This window comes from Ochotona princeps, chromosome 4 (genome assembly GCF_030435755.1).
Source record: "Ochotona princeps isolate mOchPri1 chromosome 4, mOchPri1.hap1, whole genome shotgun sequence".
NCBI classification, from domain to species: domain Eukaryota; kingdom Metazoa; phylum Chordata; class Mammalia; order Lagomorpha; family Ochotonidae; genus Ochotona; species Ochotona princeps.
The window spans coordinates 188,272-203,561 of NC_080835.1; the positions used below are offsets into that span (position 1 = coordinate 188,272).

Below are 15,290 nucleotides of genomic sequence, written 5' to 3' on the forward strand. Positions count from 1 at the left end.
CCAGTCACTCCGGCTGCAGGCGCGGGGGCGTGGCGGGGGGGCCGGGCCGGGCAGCGTGAGCCCCGCGGCGGCGCCGCCTTCACCGGAGCCCGTCCCCGCTCCCCGGCCCGCGTCCGCCGGGACGCCGCCCGGACCCTGACCGCCCGTCTCCCCGCGCTTCCCGGCGCCGCGCTGCCCTCCCCCGGCTCGGCGCGGGGCTTCCGGGCCAGGGCGGGGCCGGCGGGTGCGGCCCGGGACCGGCGTCTTCCGGGCGCCATGGAGCCCGGGGCGGTTGCGGACGCCGTGGAGACGGGCAGGGAAGACGTGAGCGTGGACGCTCTGCGGGCATACAACCGCGAGGTGAGCGGGGCGGGTGGGGCAGATGAGGCAGGTACGGGTGCGGGGGTAAGTGGAGCCTGTGCGGGAGTGGGGGCTGATAGGGCAGGCCGGGCGCGGCCGGTGCAGGGAGCGGGTGCAGGGGCAGTGGGTGCAGCCCGTGCGGGGCAGGCCAGGTGCAGGGGCAGGTGCAGGGGCAGGTGCAGGGGCAGGTGCAGGCGGGGCAGGCCGGGCACGGGGGAGGTGCGGCCCGTTTGGGGAGTGGGTGCAAGCCGGTGCAGGAAGCCGGTGCGGCCCCTGCAGGTGGGGCAGGGCAGGTTCTGCCTGTGCGGGTCAGGCCTGGTGAGGATGGTGCAGGGCAGGTGGGGCAGGCTGAGTGCAGCCGGTGCGGGGCAGGTGCGCCCACAGCGGGGCCTGCTGCGGGGCGGGGTCTGCGCCCGCATCCACCGCGTGTCCCCGTAGCACTCGGAGAGCTTCAGCTTCGACGACGCGCAGCGCGAGGACAGGAAGGTGGGTGTGAGTGGGCGGACGGCGGTCCCGGAGGAGGCCCCGAGGAGGTCCCTGCCGACCCGCTGCTGTGCTGCCCGCAGAGGCTCGCGGAGCTGCTGGTGTCCGCGCTGCAGCGGGGCCTGCCGGCCACCCACCGCGTCACCTGGCTGCAGAGCGTGCGCATCCTGTCCCGGGACCGCGGCTGCCTGGACGCGTTCGCCTGCCGCCCCAGCCTGCAGGCCCTGGCTCGCCTCGCCGGTGTCGCCCCCTCGGAGGGCGGCCCGGAGCTGGCGGACGCCGACGTGGTCCTCGAGGCCCTCAAGTGCCTGTGCAACCTGGTGCTCAGCAGCCCTGCGGCGCAGGCGCTGGCGGCCGAGGCCGGCCTGGTGGTGCGGCTGGCAGCGCGCGTGGAGCTGAACCGGGAGGGGAGCGTCCCGCACGACGTGCGCTTCTTCGACCTGCGGCTGCTGTTCCTGCTGACTGCGCTGCGCACCGACGTGCGCCGGCAGCTGTTCGCGGAGCTGCACGGGGTGCGTCTGCTGACCGACGCCCTGCAGCACACGCTGGGCGCGACGCCCACCCTGGGCCCTCCCCAGCCGCTGCCCCCCCCAGAGACGGAGCGCGCCATGGAGATCCTCAAAGTGCTCTTCAACATCACCTTCGACTCGGTCAAGGGGGAGGCGGAGGAGGTGAGGGACCCTGGATGATGAGGGGTCTGAGGTCACAGGCTGGGGAGGGGAGCAGGATTCAGACCTCCACCTGGGAAGGGTGCCCTGACGTCATGCTGTGAGTCTGCCCACCTGTCAGGAAAACGTCAGGGTCTCGCCTAGCCCCACTCCGCAGCGTCCCCAGGATCTAAGCGTGGGGAGCTGCTCTTGGTCCTTGGGTTGACTGGGTTGGGGTGGGCGGGGCTTCCTGCCACAACAGTCCTTATTCCGTGGTCAGGAAGATGTCGCCCTGTACCGGCGCCTGGGGATGCTTCTGCGCCACTGCCTGATGGTCACTGCGGGAGAACGGACGGAGGAATTCCACGGGTGAGGGCAGGGCCTGTGGGCTGGGATGGTGGGGTCCACCGGGAGGGCGGGGCCTGTGGGCTGGGAAGGTGAGGTGCACCAGGAGGGTGGGGTCTGTGGGCTGGGATGGTGGGGTGCACTGGGAGGGCGGGGCTTGTGGGCCTGGAGGGAACCTGGTTCATTAGGTCCTTAGTCTTTCTGGATGTGGCTGGGCCTAGGCTGCCCACCACTGCTTTGTGGGATGCTTGTAAAGTGGCTGGGATGGCAGCTGTGGGTTTAGGGGAGGAGTCAGAGGCAGGGATGAGAAGTAGTTCCTCATCCTGGCTACTAGAACCAGAGCCTGGCCTGGAGGTTTAGGCTAAGCAGGGAGGTGCCCCAGAGGTCAGCCCCAGCTTCAGTGCATATATGGGAACTGTGGCTCCCAGATCCTGGGTCAGATCCCCTGTGGTCTCAGCAGGGTGTCCCCTGGGGCACCTGCTGCAGCCCATTTCTCTGCCCCCAGCCATGCCGTGAACCTCCTGGGGAACCTACCCCTGCAGTGTTTAGATGTCCTTCTAACCCTGGAGCCCCACGAAGGCTGCCAGGAGTTCCTGGGGGCCAACATGGACGTGGTCGGGGTCCTCCTTGCCTTCCTCGAAAAGCGGCTGCTCCAGGTGGGCAGGGCCCTGCTGTGCAGGTTCTGGATGGGTGTGGCCTGCTCCAAGTGGGTGGAGCTCACTAAGTGGCCGCTTGGTGGACAGAGCCTTCACTGGGCAGGTGCTGGGTAAACAGGGCCTGGTCTGGGTGGGCGGGGCTTGCCATGCAGGCCCTCCAGTGGCTGTGGCTCTGGTTGCTGTTTCTGTGCCATCCACACTGGTAGTGGATGCCTAGGCCAGAATTAGGTGGTTTGCTGTCCTCGCTTCTCTTCCTGCACGCACCTGTTTCTGCTGAAAACTGCAAGAGGTCCAGCCAAGATCCAGTGACCTTTGGGACTCCCATAGACACCACTGTTGCATGCATGGGCAGTCCCTGGGGGATTGGTGGCTCAGGCTCAGGCCTACAGGAGGTGCTCTGGGGCAGAGGACAGGGGTCAGGCAAGGTTGTTGTTGTGCGTGGGGTACCCTGCTTGTAGCTGTCTGCCACTCACATCAGAGGGGCTGGGCAGGGACAAGAGTGTTGGCTGTGTGGGCAGTCTGGGTGCTGTGCCTTGGTGTGAGCATCTGGCTGTAGTTGGGCCCGGACCAGCTGGGGCAGTGTCCACGCTGGGTCTGGGGTCAAGCTGACATGGGCTTCTCTGCAGACGCACAGGCTGAAGGAGGGTGTAGCCCCCGTGCTGAGCGTGCTGACGGAGTGTGCCCGCATGCACCGTCCAGCCAGGAAGTTCCTGAAGGCCCAGGTGTGTGGCGTGGGAGCAGGGCCCTAGGCCCAGGTGTGTGGCATGGGAGCAGGGCCCTGGGCCTAGGTATGTGGCATGGGAGCAGGGCCCTGGGCCTATGTGTGTGGCATGGGAGCAGGGCCCTAGGCCCAGGTGTGTGGCATGGGAGCAGGGCCCTGGGCCTAGGTGTGTGGCATGGGAACAGGGACCTGGGCCCAGATATGTGGCATGGGAGCAGGGCCCTGGGCCCTGGGCCTAGGTGTGTGGCATGGGAATGGGGCCCTGGGCCCAGGTATGTGACATGGGAGCGGGGCCCTGGGCCTAGGCATGTAGCATGGGAGCGGGGCCCTGGGTCTAGGCATGTAGCATGGGAGCAGGGCCCTGGGTCTAGGCATGTAGCATGGGAGCGGGACCCAGGGCCTAGGTATGTGGCATGGGAGCAGAGCCCTGGGCCTAGGCATGTAGCATGGGAGCGGGACCCAGGGCCTAGGTATGTGGCATGGGAGCAGGGCCCTGGGCCTAGGCATGTAGCATGGGAGCGGGGCCCAGGGCCTAGGTATGTGGCATGGGAGCAGAGCCTTGGGCCCAGATGTGTGACTTTGGAGTTGGCCTGGGTGGGGTTTGACAGACCTCAGCTCAGGGGCCACTGCCTGCCCAGGTCCTACCCCCACTGCGTGACGTGCGGACACGGCCCGAGGTCGGGGAGCAGCTGCGGAACAAGCTGGTCCGGCTCATGACACACCTGGACACAGATGTGAAGAGGGTGGCTGCAGAGTTCCTGTTTGTCCTGTGCTCTGAGAGCGGTGAGCTGGGGCGCCCTGGCCTGGCCCTTCTTGGTGGCGTCCAGCACTGATGTCCCCTTGTCCCCCAGTGCCCCGGTTCATCAAGTACACTGGGTATGGGAACGCTGCCGGTCTCCTGGCTGCCCGGGGCCTCATGGCAGGGGGCCGGCCTGAGGGTCAGTACTCGGAGGACGAGGACACGGACACAGACGAGTACAAGGAAGCCAAGGCCAGGTGTGTGGGCCTCAGCCCCTGCTGCCCTCGTTGGGATCCGGGATAGGTGGGGCAGGACAAGGATACCTTCCAGCCCAGGCTGTTTGCCAGCCAGGCGTCCTGGGAACCCGTCCTGCGGCTGCCTTCCCCCTGGCCCTCCACAACCCTTCCATCCCCAAGTCCCTGCTAATAAATCCACACATCCCCTCCTGGGAGGCAGCATCAACCCAGTGACCGGGAGGGTGGAGGAGAGGCCGCCCAACCCCATGGCGGGCATGACGGACGAGCAGAAGGAGCACGAGGCCATGAAGCTGGTGAACATATTTGACAAGCTTTCGAGGTGCAGTGCGGGGACGGCTGTGGGCAGGGGGCTGGGAGGACAGGAGGTCTCAGGCACAGCCCTGGGCAAGGAAGCCTACAAGGCTGTGCTCTGGCCATCTCGGGTCCATGGGGGGGGTGCAGGTCCAGTTGATGTTGGGCCCTTCAGAGACGACAAAACCAAGGAGTCTGTTCAATGTCTCAGGGAGTAAGCAGTGGGTATCTCAGAGGACGGTGGGCAGTGAGCATGGTGGTGGGTGTCTGTGGGCAGTGGGCGTCTCAATGGATGGTGGCATCTCAGGGGCCCCTCCCCAGCGCCCTGCCTGTCCCCTGCAGGCAGAAGGTCATCCAGCCCATGGGCATGAACCCCCAGGGCCACCTCACATCCCTTCAAGAGGCCATGAGCCAAACCATGGAAGGGCAGCTCTCCTCAGACGCCGACTCGAGCCCAGACTGAGGACCCTTCTGCTCTGCAAACTAAAACTGGTGCTGCTCCGGAGCCGGCAGGGGCCCGGGCCCCTCCCCAGCTGGGCTTCCCCCTCCCTCCCAAGGTTCTGCTCTGGCCATGCTGTCCCCAGCTGGCAGCCTTGTCCCGCTGTGACTCCAGGCACAGATGAAGTTGGTTTTTGTGCTGCCACAAGAGCATGTGGCGCACAGGGCCTGCCTGGACACGCCCAGCTCATCAGGGCAGGGTCAGGCTGGGCGTGGGAGGACGCTGGAAGCCACATGTAGATGTGGCAGCAGCTCCACCTGTCTCCACCAAGCTTGGGGCTGCTGGCGACAGCCAAGTTCCAACCCTCTCAGCAGCGGGAACCACAAGATGTGAAGGGAAAAGCCCTTTATGAGACAGCCACAAAACATCCCACAATAAAAATGATGTTGGGCAAGAATGTATGCTCCTGTGTATGTGTGTCATGTAGAATAGTAAAAAGGGGGAAGCATGGCGTATTTCAACATGGCCATAGTACATGCTGTGGTTGTCAGCTTCCATCCAGGGAGGAGTGGTTCAGGGTGGAAATGATAGCTCATGCAGGGAGGTGAGCACAGGGGACGGTTCACACACAGGGAGGTGAGCACAGGGAACGGCTCACACACATAGGTGAGCACAGGGGATGGCTCACACAGGGAGGTGAGCACGTTGGACAATTCACACACACAGGGAGGTGAGCACGGGGGATAGCTCACACACATAGGAGGTGAGCACAGGGGATGGCTCACACACATAGGAGGTGAGCACGGGGGACGGTTCACATACACATAGGTGGGCACGGGGGACAGCTTACACACAGGGAGGGAGCACGGGGGACAGCTCACACAGGGAGGTGAGCACAGGGGATGACTCAGGGAGGTGAGCACGGGACAGCTCACACAGGGAGGTGAGTACAGGGGATGGCTCACACAGGGAGGTGAGCACAGGGGACAGCTCACACAGGGAGGTGAGCACGGGACAGCTCACACAGGGAGGTGAGTACAGGGGATGGCTCACACAGGGAGGTGAGCACAGGGGACAGCTCACACAGGGAGGTGAGCACAGGGGACAGCTCACACAGGGAGGTGAGCACGGGACAGCTCACACAGGGAGGTGAGTACAGGGGATGGCTCACACAGGGAGGTGAGCACAGGGGACAGCTCACACAGGGAGGTGAGCACAGGGGATGACTCACACACAGGGAGGTGAGCACAGGGGACGGCCCACACACATAGGTGAGCACAGGGGATGGCTCACACAGGGAGGTGAGCACGGGGGACAATTCACACACACAGGGAGGTGAGCACAGGGGGATAGCTCACACACATAGGAGGTGAGCACAGGGGATGGTTCACACACACAGGAGGTGAGCACGGGGGACAGTTCACACACAGGGAGGTGAGCACAGGGGACAGCTCACACACATAGGAGGTGAGCACAGGGGATGGCTCACACACATAGGAGGTGAACACGGGGGACGGTTCACATACACATAGGTGGGCACGGGGGACAGCTTACACACAGGGAGGGAGCACAGGGGACAGCTCACACAGGGAGGTGAGTACAGGGGATGGCTCACACAGGGAGGTGAGCACAGGGGACAGCTCACACAGGGAGGTGAGCACAGGGGACGGCCCACACGGGACGGCCCACACACAGGGAGGTGAGCATGGGGGATGGCCCACACAGGGAGGTGAGCACGGAGGATGGCCCACACACAGGGAGGTGAGCATGGGGGACGGCTCACATAGGGAAGTGAGCACAGGGAATGGCCCACACAGGGAGGTGAGCACGGGGGACAGCTCACACAGGGAGGTGAGCACAGGGGACAGCTCACACAGGGAGGTGAGCACGGGGGACAGCTCACACAGGGAGGTGACCACGGGGGACAGCTCACACAGGGAGGTGAGCACGGGGGACGGTTCACACACATAGGAGTGAGCACAGGGGATGACTCACACACAGGGAGGTGAGCACGGGGGATGACTCACACACAGGGAGGTGAGCACGGGGGACGGCCCACACAGGGAGGTGAGCACGGGGGACGGCCCACACACAGGGAGGTGAGCACGGGGGACGGCCCACACAGGGAGGTGAGCACGGGGGACGGCCCACACACAGGGAGGTGAGCATGGGGGACAGCTCACATAGGGAGGTGAGCACAGGTGAGGGTACAGCTGCCACGCTGTGAGGCCAGGCTACCTCTTCAGGACAGAGCTTTCAGTGAGTGCCCCACAGCCCTGGGGTCAGGATATCAACAAAGGCACGAGACAATTCTAGGGCTGGATGTTGGTGGTTGGGAATAATAGCTGAACTGTCCGTGGCCTTTCCCCACAGCAGCAACAGGGCTTCCGAGCTGTGCTGACCTGGACAAAGGGGCTCTGTTCTGTTGTCTCCCACCCTGACCCCAGGAAACAGTGACAACAGACGTCCACTCGGGCTGAGGTTTACTGTCTGATTCACAAAGCATGTAACTTACAGGGAGGCCAATAAGGAGATCCAGACCCCTAGGACCAAGAGCCACTCGGTCCCTGGCTCAGCTCTATCTACCACCAGGACGAAGCTCCCACACTGGTGGTCAGCACAGAGCTCCAGGCGACTCAGCAGAAGGGACCACATGCGCTTGTCTGGCCAATGTCTGCTCCAGTCCTCACGGCTTCCTGTGAGTCGCCCACGTCCTATTTGTCCAATCCATCCAGCTGTGGCACAGGGGAGAGATGGACAGTGAGAGCGACTGCTGGGCCGTCTCAAAACTCGGGAAGAGATGGAGCTGAGATTTGATGTGTGATAGCAGGTGCTGTGGCCCCCTGGTGTGACCAGAGTGGCAGTCCTGGGGACCCTCTGCCCACTCAGACACAGGTTTACATCTTGGCTCTCCTCATAGGAGGAGGGGTTCCTCTGTGGACAGCTCAGAAACCAACATCCATAATTCTGGAGCCAGAGTGGCAGCAGCACCTTCTCTAAGGCCTCCCTAGTAGGACCAGGAGAGCTGGGAAAACGCTCCCCTCGCCCAGGTCTGTGAACTGGCCTGACCAGGGTCCCTACTGCTTGTTGAGCCAGCTTGCCATCCCACAGAAATGGCACCTACATCCAGGCCCTCAGCTAGTTCAGGAATAAACTGGAATCCTGGAACTGAGGGTAGCAGGGCCGTATGTGGATGGCAAAGTCCATCTCACCTCCTCAGTAACCAAGCAGTTGCTAGGTTCACTCTGGGTAAGACACAGGCTGAGCTAGAAGGTGGGGAGAGTGCTGGTCTGTGCTGTGCTGTAGTGGACTGGGGCAGGACAGCAGGTGTGATCCATCTGATGAACGCACAGTGTCACACCACCCATCACAGAAAACAGCCCTGAGCCCCACGGCTCTGATCAGGACCCTCGGGCCAATCCCACGTGCCCCACAGCTCTGACCAGGACCCTCAGGGCCAAGCCCACATGTCCCATGGCTCTCACTGCTTTCTGCCACTCCACTCAAGATCATAAGTTTTGGCAGTTGGCAGGAGGCAGATCTGTGGCCTCAAAACTGCATCTAGAAGCTTCCGCAGTATAAGCCTAGCCCCCCACAAGGTGCAGGAAACATCAACCATTTTAAGTTTGACCTGCATTGCCTGCCAGACCTCGGGTCATCCAGCTCCACACCAGGGGACCCCAGACCCCAACTCCTCACCAGGAAGACCCCAGGCCCCAGCTCTACACCAAGGAGACCCCAGGCCCCAGCCTCCACACCATGGAGAACCCAAGCCCTGCACAGCAGTCACACCTTTCTTGTTTCCTGCTGCACAAGGTCCCGCATGTCCTGTGTCCAACCCAGAAGATCCACCAGCTCCTCCACACCATGCACCACGTCCCCAAGCTGGGCCACATCCCTGCTGCGTGGATGAGAGGCCAAGGACCCCACCAGGCTCCAGTTGATGAGCACTCGGGGCACCGAGTTCCGTACAGCCTCAGACAGGCTAGCAAATGGCTCCACCTGGAAGAGAGTGATTGGTGGGACAGAGTGTGCATCCCAAAACCCCACCTGGAAGACAGGCACAGCAGGTACTCCATGGCCAGTAGCCACCCCCTATGTTACAAAGCCATCACTTCTTTTCTGCAACCAAACTTCCCCTGCCCAATCAGAGTGACCCGCCTACCCCCTCCCTACCCTCCCGCCAGCCATACGCTCTGTGATGCCATCTCCTGTCCCACCGGTCCCTGTGCCCTGGACGTGTCCCTTGATAGGGTCATCACTGCTTCGGGCATGGCACCCATCTCCCAGCGCAGGCCCCACCCTTCTTACCCCACACCCAGAGCCACCTCCTGCCTCCAGGCCAGAAGCACCCCAACGCCTCCCTGCCCAGCTGAGCCCCCACACCTCCAGTGAGGTCCCCAGGATGAGCAGCAGGTCCGCCATGGGAAAGTCCACCACATGCAAGAAGAACCTGTGGGGCAGCGGCTCCCCGAAGAACACAATGTCAGGCTTCACCACGCCTGTGCAGACCGGGCAGCAGGGGACCCTGCCTGCCATCACGTCAACCTGGACCACAGAGAGGCAGGCAATGCCTTGTGAAATGAGCCACTCACAGAAGCGAGACCAGCGCACAGACCCCAAGACCGGCTGCCCCAGTGGCAGCCACCTACCTTGAATGTGGGAGCAGGGGCAATGGGGCGAGTTTCCAATGACTTTGTCCCCAGCGCCTCAGCAGACACCACTGACAGTACTCGGCCCCAGTGGCACACAGGGGACAGACCAACCCTCAATGTAGCTGGGTTGGCAGTGGCTGGCCTCAGCCCTGGGTGGCATTCAACTTGGCCTCATGGCTGGCTGATGCTGACGGCAGCCCCAACATCCACGTGGGTATGGCATTGTGTGCACGCTGCTGCACCCGGGTGAGCTGCGCAGGAGAGGAGCTCAGACCCTGGCTCTCAGAGGCAGTCCTTCACAGCCAGTGGCATTTTTTAAAGGTTTCTTTAAAGGTTTATTTGAAACACAGATTTACAAAGGACAGATTCTCCTGCTGGTTCACCCCCTTCGTTTCAGTGGGCGGAGAAAAGACAGGGCAGCCAAAGTGTGGGTTAAACGTGGAAAAGTACAAAACGCAGTGGCCATGACAGGAAACCAGAGCAGAGGGACCCAGGTGACACACAGGAGGCACAGCCAGGGTGGGGCAACCTGCAGTTCACCCTCATCCAGCAGCAAGGGACCAAGGAGCCACGGGTGAGTACGTAGAGAATGCCACACAATGCAGGCGACAGCTACACACGCACCACACACCACACACACCCCACACGGTACTGCACATGCCACACACCACACACACACCATGCCCACACACACACACACACCACGCCCCACACACTACATGGTACTGCACATGCCCACACACACACACACCACGCCCCACACACTACATGGTACTGCACATGCCCACACACACACCACGCCCCACACACTACATGGTACTGCACATGCCCACACACACACACACCACGCCCCACACACTACATGGTACTGCACATGCCCACACACATACACACACACACCACGCCCCACACACTACATGGCACTGCACATGCCCACACACACACACACACCACGCCCCACACACTACATGGTACTGCACATGCCCACACACATACACACACACCACGCCCCACACACTACATGGTACTGCACATGCCCACACACACACACCATGACCCACACACTACATGGTACTGCACATGCCCACACACACACACCATGACCCACACACTACATGGTACTGCACATGCCCACACACATACACACACACCACGCCCCACACACTACATGGCACTGCACATGCCCACCCACACCCACACACACACCACGCCCCACACACTACATGGTACTGCACATGCCCACACACACACACCACGCCCCACACACTACATGGTACTGCACATGCCCACACACACACCACGCCCCACCACACACTACATGGTACTGCACATGCCCACACACACATACCACGCCCCACACACTACATGGTACTGCACATGCCCACGCCCCACACACCACAGTCACTGCACATGCTAAATGGGGAACTGTGAGCGAACACTCCGCTCAAGACAATAAACGAGTGAGAGGGTTCTTGCCAAGCTGGTGCTTCTGGGGGACATGTGCATTGCCCACAAGTTTCCCACACCGCCCTGCAGGACACTCACCGACCCATGGAGGGCAGTCACTCCGTAAAGCCACAAACGGAGCAGAATTCACAGCCAAGCGACTCCCCTCAGTGCACTGCTGAGTGCAGGGCCAATGCAGGGAGTATGAACACGGCCTGTGGCTGTGCCTGCACAGAACCTCTCACGAGGGGATGCTAGGGTGGACAGAGGCCCTAGCTGGAGGCAAAAGCATCCACCCCACACAGGGAGGCAGCAGCAACCTACCCTGAAGTTCTCACCGGGGAAGCTGCGCCGACACACAGTGCATGTGGCAGAGGCGAATGTCCCATGGGCTTCCACCAGCTTAGAGGATGGGATGCCGGAAGCTGAAAGGCAACCGAGACTGTGTGCAGTGGTGGCAAGACGCACAGGGCTCTGGGCCACTGAGGTTGCCTGGGTCAGCAGAGGGGACTCCCCACGAGCCACTGAGGGCCCTCACGTGGGGTGAGGCCATCAGAGCTTGGGCACCAAGCCATCTGAGACAGTAAGGGCCATGCCTAGCCACACATGCGTCACACAAAAATGAGCCCATGCCCCCACCCACCAAGAGACGCTTCTCTGTGGGAACGGGACACATGGTGGCTTCTGAAATCATGACCACAGTGGAGGGCAAGGACAGGCCTCCACCCCAGGTCTGCCCTGACTGAAGTGCTGAAAACAGGCAGGCAGCCCCACCCTCCCGGGAGCCAACCCAGGTGGCACCGAGCAGTGGGGTCTCAGCAGAACTCATGCCCACAGGGATGCTGGAAAAGTGGCCCCTAAATGCCCTGAGGTGGGCACACCCTGGAGGTTGGGGAGACCCCTAAGAGGTTCAGTGAGGCCTAGCCCCCAGCTCACCCCTCTCAAGCCCGTCAATGTTCTGCGTGTACAGCCGCAGAAGCAGCCCCTTGTCATGCAGCAGGCGGAGGAAGTAGTGGGCGACATTGGGCCTGTACTTCCCTGGGTACAGCTCCTTGGCCAACATGAAGAAGGGCTTGGGGTTATGAAAGAAGAACTCGAGTTCAAAAATGGCCTCAGGGTAGGGCAGGTTGTACTTCTGGAGGTTACTGTAGAGGCCGCTGCCTGAAGACCTGCAGAGGGGACAACTCTAAGCTCAGCAGAGGGCAGGCAAGAAGAGTATGGGAAAGGAGAGTATGGCACAACAAGGCGTGGCAGAGTATGGCATGGCAGAGCAGGGCAGGGCGTGGCAGAGCAGGGCGGGGCGTGGCAGGGCAGGGCGTGGCAGAGCAGGGCGGGGTGTGGAATAGCAGAGCGTGGCAGAGCAAAGCATAGCAGGGCAGAGCAGGATGTGGCAGGACAGGACGTGGCACAGCAAGGTGTGGCAGGGCACAGCAGGGTGTGGAATGGCAGGGCAGGGCAGGGCATGGCAGGGTGTGGCAGGGCAGGCTGTGGCAGAGGAAAGCATAGCAGGGCACAGCAAAGCATGGCAGAGCAGAGTGTGACAGAGCAGAGTGTGGCAGGGCAGAGTGTGACAGAGCAGAGTGTGGCAGAGCAGAGTGTGGCAGGGCAGGGTGTGGCAGGGCAGGGTGTGGCAGGGCAGGGTGTGGCAGGGCAGGGTGTGGCAGGGCAGAACATGGCAGCAGCACCAAGGGCATCAGAATGGCAGCTGTACCTGAAATCGGGGATGCCACTGGGGGTGCTGATGCCAGCGCCCACCATGACCACCACACGCTGGCAGGCTCCAGAGCGAATCAGTCCAGCCACATCCTGCAAGGAGAACTTCCCAGAACTTCTTGGGCTCCCAGAGATTGCTGATGCATTGACCAGAGGTGGGAGCTTTCCACCACCTGCAGTGCTGACAGCACAAGGCCCAATGGCAGAGGCCACTGTGCAAGGGCCCCTGACCTCAGGCTGACCAGCACAATATACCCTCCCACAATGAGAACCACCACACATCCACGATGGAGAAGGACCATGTGTCAACTATGAGGAACAACCACACATCCACCACGGAGAAGGACCACATATGCACCATGAAAAAGGATCACGCATCCATCACAGGGAAGGACCACGTGTCCACCACAGAGAAGGACCACACATCTACCATGCAGAAGCACCACCCGTCACCCATGAGGAAGGATCACACAACCACCACAGAGGACCAGCATTCACCACGGAGAACTATCCATCCACCATGAGGAAGGATCACAGCCACCATGGAGAAACATCACACATCCACCATGGAGGACCATGTGTCCACCATAAGAACCACACATCCCCCATGTGAGAGCTCACTGAGAGCACGCCGAGTGCCACGGAAGACCCCACTCAGTGCCTTCACTGGGGAACGACATCACCCAGGGGAGGGGGAGCAGCACATTCACTATCCCAGTCACCTGCCTACAGGAGCAGGAATATACAGTCTGGTAGCAAGGGGAAGGGCAGAGGGACAAGAGGGACAGGCCTGGGTGCCCCAGGTCTCCTCCAACTCCTCCTCCTGCCCCAGGTCTCCTCCTCCCCCTGCACCAGGTCTCCTCCTCCCCCTGCCCCAGGTCTCCTCCTGCCCCAGGTCTCCCCCTGCACCAGGTCTCCCCCTACCCCAGGTCTCCTCCTACCCCAGGTCTCCCCCTGCACCAGGTCTCCCCCTGCCCTAGATCTCCTCCCCCTGCCCCAGGTCTCCTCCTCCCCCTGCCCCAGGTCTCCTCCTCCCCCTGCCCCAGGTCTCCTCCTGCCCCAGGTCTCCCCCTGCACCAGGTCTCCCCCTGCACCAGGTCTCCCCCTGCCCTAGATCTCCCCCTGCCCCAGGTCTCCTCCTCCCCCTGCCCCAGGTCTCCTCCTCCCCCTGCACCAGGTCTCCTCCTCCCCCTGCCCCAGGTCTCCTCCTGCCCCAGGTCTCCTCCTGCCCCAGGTCTCCCCCTGCACCAGGTCTCCCCCTACCCCAGGTCTCCCCCTACCCCAGGTCTCCCCCTGCACCAGGTCTCCCCCTGCCCTAGATCTCCTCCCCCTGCCCCAGGTCTCCTCCTCCCCCTGCACCAGGTCTCCTCCTCCCCCTGCACCAGGTCTCCTCCTCCCCCTGCACCAGGTCTCCTCCTCCCCCTGCACCAGGTCTCCTCCTGCACCAGGTCTCCTCCTACCCCAGGTCTCCTCCTACCCCAGGTCTCCTCCTGCCCCAGGTCTCCTCCTACCCCAGGTCTCCTCCTACCCCAGGTCTCCCCCTGCCCCAGGTCTCCTCCTACCCCTGCCCCAGGTCTCCCCCTGCCCCAGGTCTCCTCCTACCCCTGCCCCAGGTCTCCTCCTGCCCCAGGTCTCCTCCTGCCCCAGGTCTCCTCCTACCCCAGGTCTCCTCCTGCACCAGGTCTCCTCCTGCCCCAGGTCTCCTCCTACCCCAGGTCTCCTCCTCCCCCTGCCCCAGGTCTCCTCCTGCCCCAGGTCTCCCCCTGCACCAGGTCTCCTCCTACCCCAGGTCTCCTCCTGCCCCAGGTCTCCTCCTACCCCAGGTCTCCTCCTCCCTCTGCCCCAGGTCTCCTCCTACCCCTGCCCCAGGTCTCCTCCTGCCCCAGGTCTCCTCCTGCCCCAGGTCTCCCCCTACCCCAGGTCTCCCCCTGCACCAGGTCTACCCCTGCCCTAGATCTCCTCCCCCTGCCCCAGGTCTCCTCCTGCCCCAGGTCTCCTCCTACTCCAGGTCTCCTCCTGCCCCAGGTCTCCCCCTGCACCAGGTCTCCTCCTCCTGCCCTACAGTGAAAGACGCTTAAGCAGGTGTCATCCGCACTGGCATGGTTCTCTCACACTGAAGGTCTGATCCTGCACTGAACACGACGATATAAACCCTCAAACAGCCGTGTCAGAGACCCCACGGAGAAGGCTTGGGACAGGGAGGGTGCGGACACGAGGTGGAGCCAGGGTGAGGGCAGGACGATCGCTCGCCGGACACGCACGCTCGTCCTGCCCCTGCACGTCCTACCCCGTTTCCGCTACCCACGCCGACCCGGCCATCTCACCTCCCAGGCCCCACAGCCTGCGCGCAGCCACAGCACACCGGCCCCAGAGCGCCATCTTCCTCCGCTGCCCTGGGCGACCTTTGGGATCACGTGTCCTGGGCGACCTTCGGGATCACGTGCTCTGGCGAGGTTCTGATTACGCCCCGCCCCTCCCGCCCCGCCCCTCCCGCCTCCAGGCTAGCTGGCCCCGCCCCGCTCCCTCGGTCCGCCCCTCCGCTGGCCCCGCCCCTCATTG

At 62.8% G+C, this 15,290-nt stretch overlaps 3 protein-coding genes across 8 annotated transcripts in view; 1 reads left to right on the plus strand and 2 right to left on the minus strand.

The window, feature by feature from the left end:
• LOC131480242 (interferon-induced transmembrane protein 1-like) overlaps positions 1 to 15,290 on the minus strand; it is a 108,397-nt gene that overhangs the window by 58,383 nt on the left and 34,724 nt on the right. The gene's annotated exons all lie outside the window — the stretch shown is intronic.
• On the plus strand, positions 16 to 5,374 carry LOC131480128 (synembryn-A-like). Its single transcript, XM_058662583.1, has 10 exons — positions 16 to 339; positions 778 to 825; positions 906 to 1,493; positions 1,750 to 1,838; positions 2,320 to 2,470; positions 3,097 to 3,192; positions 3,830 to 3,974; positions 4,043 to 4,187; positions 4,387 to 4,506; positions 4,821 to 5,374. Exons 1-10 carry the CDS (start codon positions 256 to 258, stop codon positions 4,939 to 4,941), a joined length of 1,587 nt encoding a protein of 528 aa, XP_058518566.1. The 5' UTR covers positions 16 to 255; the 3' UTR covers positions 4,942 to 5,374.
• On the minus strand, positions 7,397 to 15,197 carry LOC101536062 (NAD-dependent protein deacetylase sirtuin-3, mitochondrial). Of its 6 annotated transcripts, none has more exons than XM_058662586.1 (7): positions 15,056 to 15,197; positions 12,730 to 12,904; positions 11,955 to 12,069; positions 11,357 to 11,443; positions 9,304 to 9,465; positions 8,710 to 8,919; positions 7,397 to 7,652 (listed from the first exon to the last, which is right to left on the minus strand). In XM_058662586.1, the coding sequence occupies exons 1-7, from the start codon at positions 15,108 to 15,110 to the stop codon at positions 7,632 to 7,634; spliced, it is 825 nt and encodes a 274-aa protein (XP_058518569.1). In that variant the 5' UTR covers positions 15,111 to 15,197; the 3' UTR covers positions 7,397 to 7,631. The 6 variants fall into 6 exon arrangements, with proteins under 6 accessions (XP_058518569.1, XP_058518568.1, XP_012786431.2 ...); XM_058662585.1 differs by having other exon boundaries at positions 11,955 to 12,090; XM_012930976.2 differs by having other exon boundaries at positions 7,399 to 7,652; positions 11,343 to 11,443; positions 11,955 to 12,187.

Coding starts and splice junctions, on each gene's coding strand:
- LOC131480128 (XM_058662583.1), top strand. CDS start 256: ATGGAGCCCGGGGCGGTTGCGGACGCCGTGGAGACGGGCAGGGAAGAC. Junction 3,193..3,829: donor GGAAGTTCCTGAAGGCCCAG/GTGTGTGGCGTG, acceptor CTGCCTGCCCAG/GTCCTACCCCCACTGCGTGA. Junction 4,188..4,386: donor TACAAGGAAGCCAAGGCCAG/GTGTGTGGGCCT, acceptor CCTGGGAGGCAG/CATCAACCCAGTGACCGGGA.
- LOC101536062 (XM_012930976.2), bottom strand. CDS start 15,110: ATGGCGCTCTGGGGCCGGTGTGCTGTGGCTGCGCGCAGGCTGTGGGGC. Junction 9,466..11,342: donor TCCCCGGTGAGAACTTCAGG/GTAGGTTGCTGC, acceptor TCTGTGGTCCAG/GTTGACGTGATGGCAGGCAG. Junction 8,920..9,303: donor TCCTGGGGACCTCACTGGAG/GTGTGGGGGCTC, acceptor ACTCTCTTCCAG/GTGGAGCCATTTGCTAGCCT.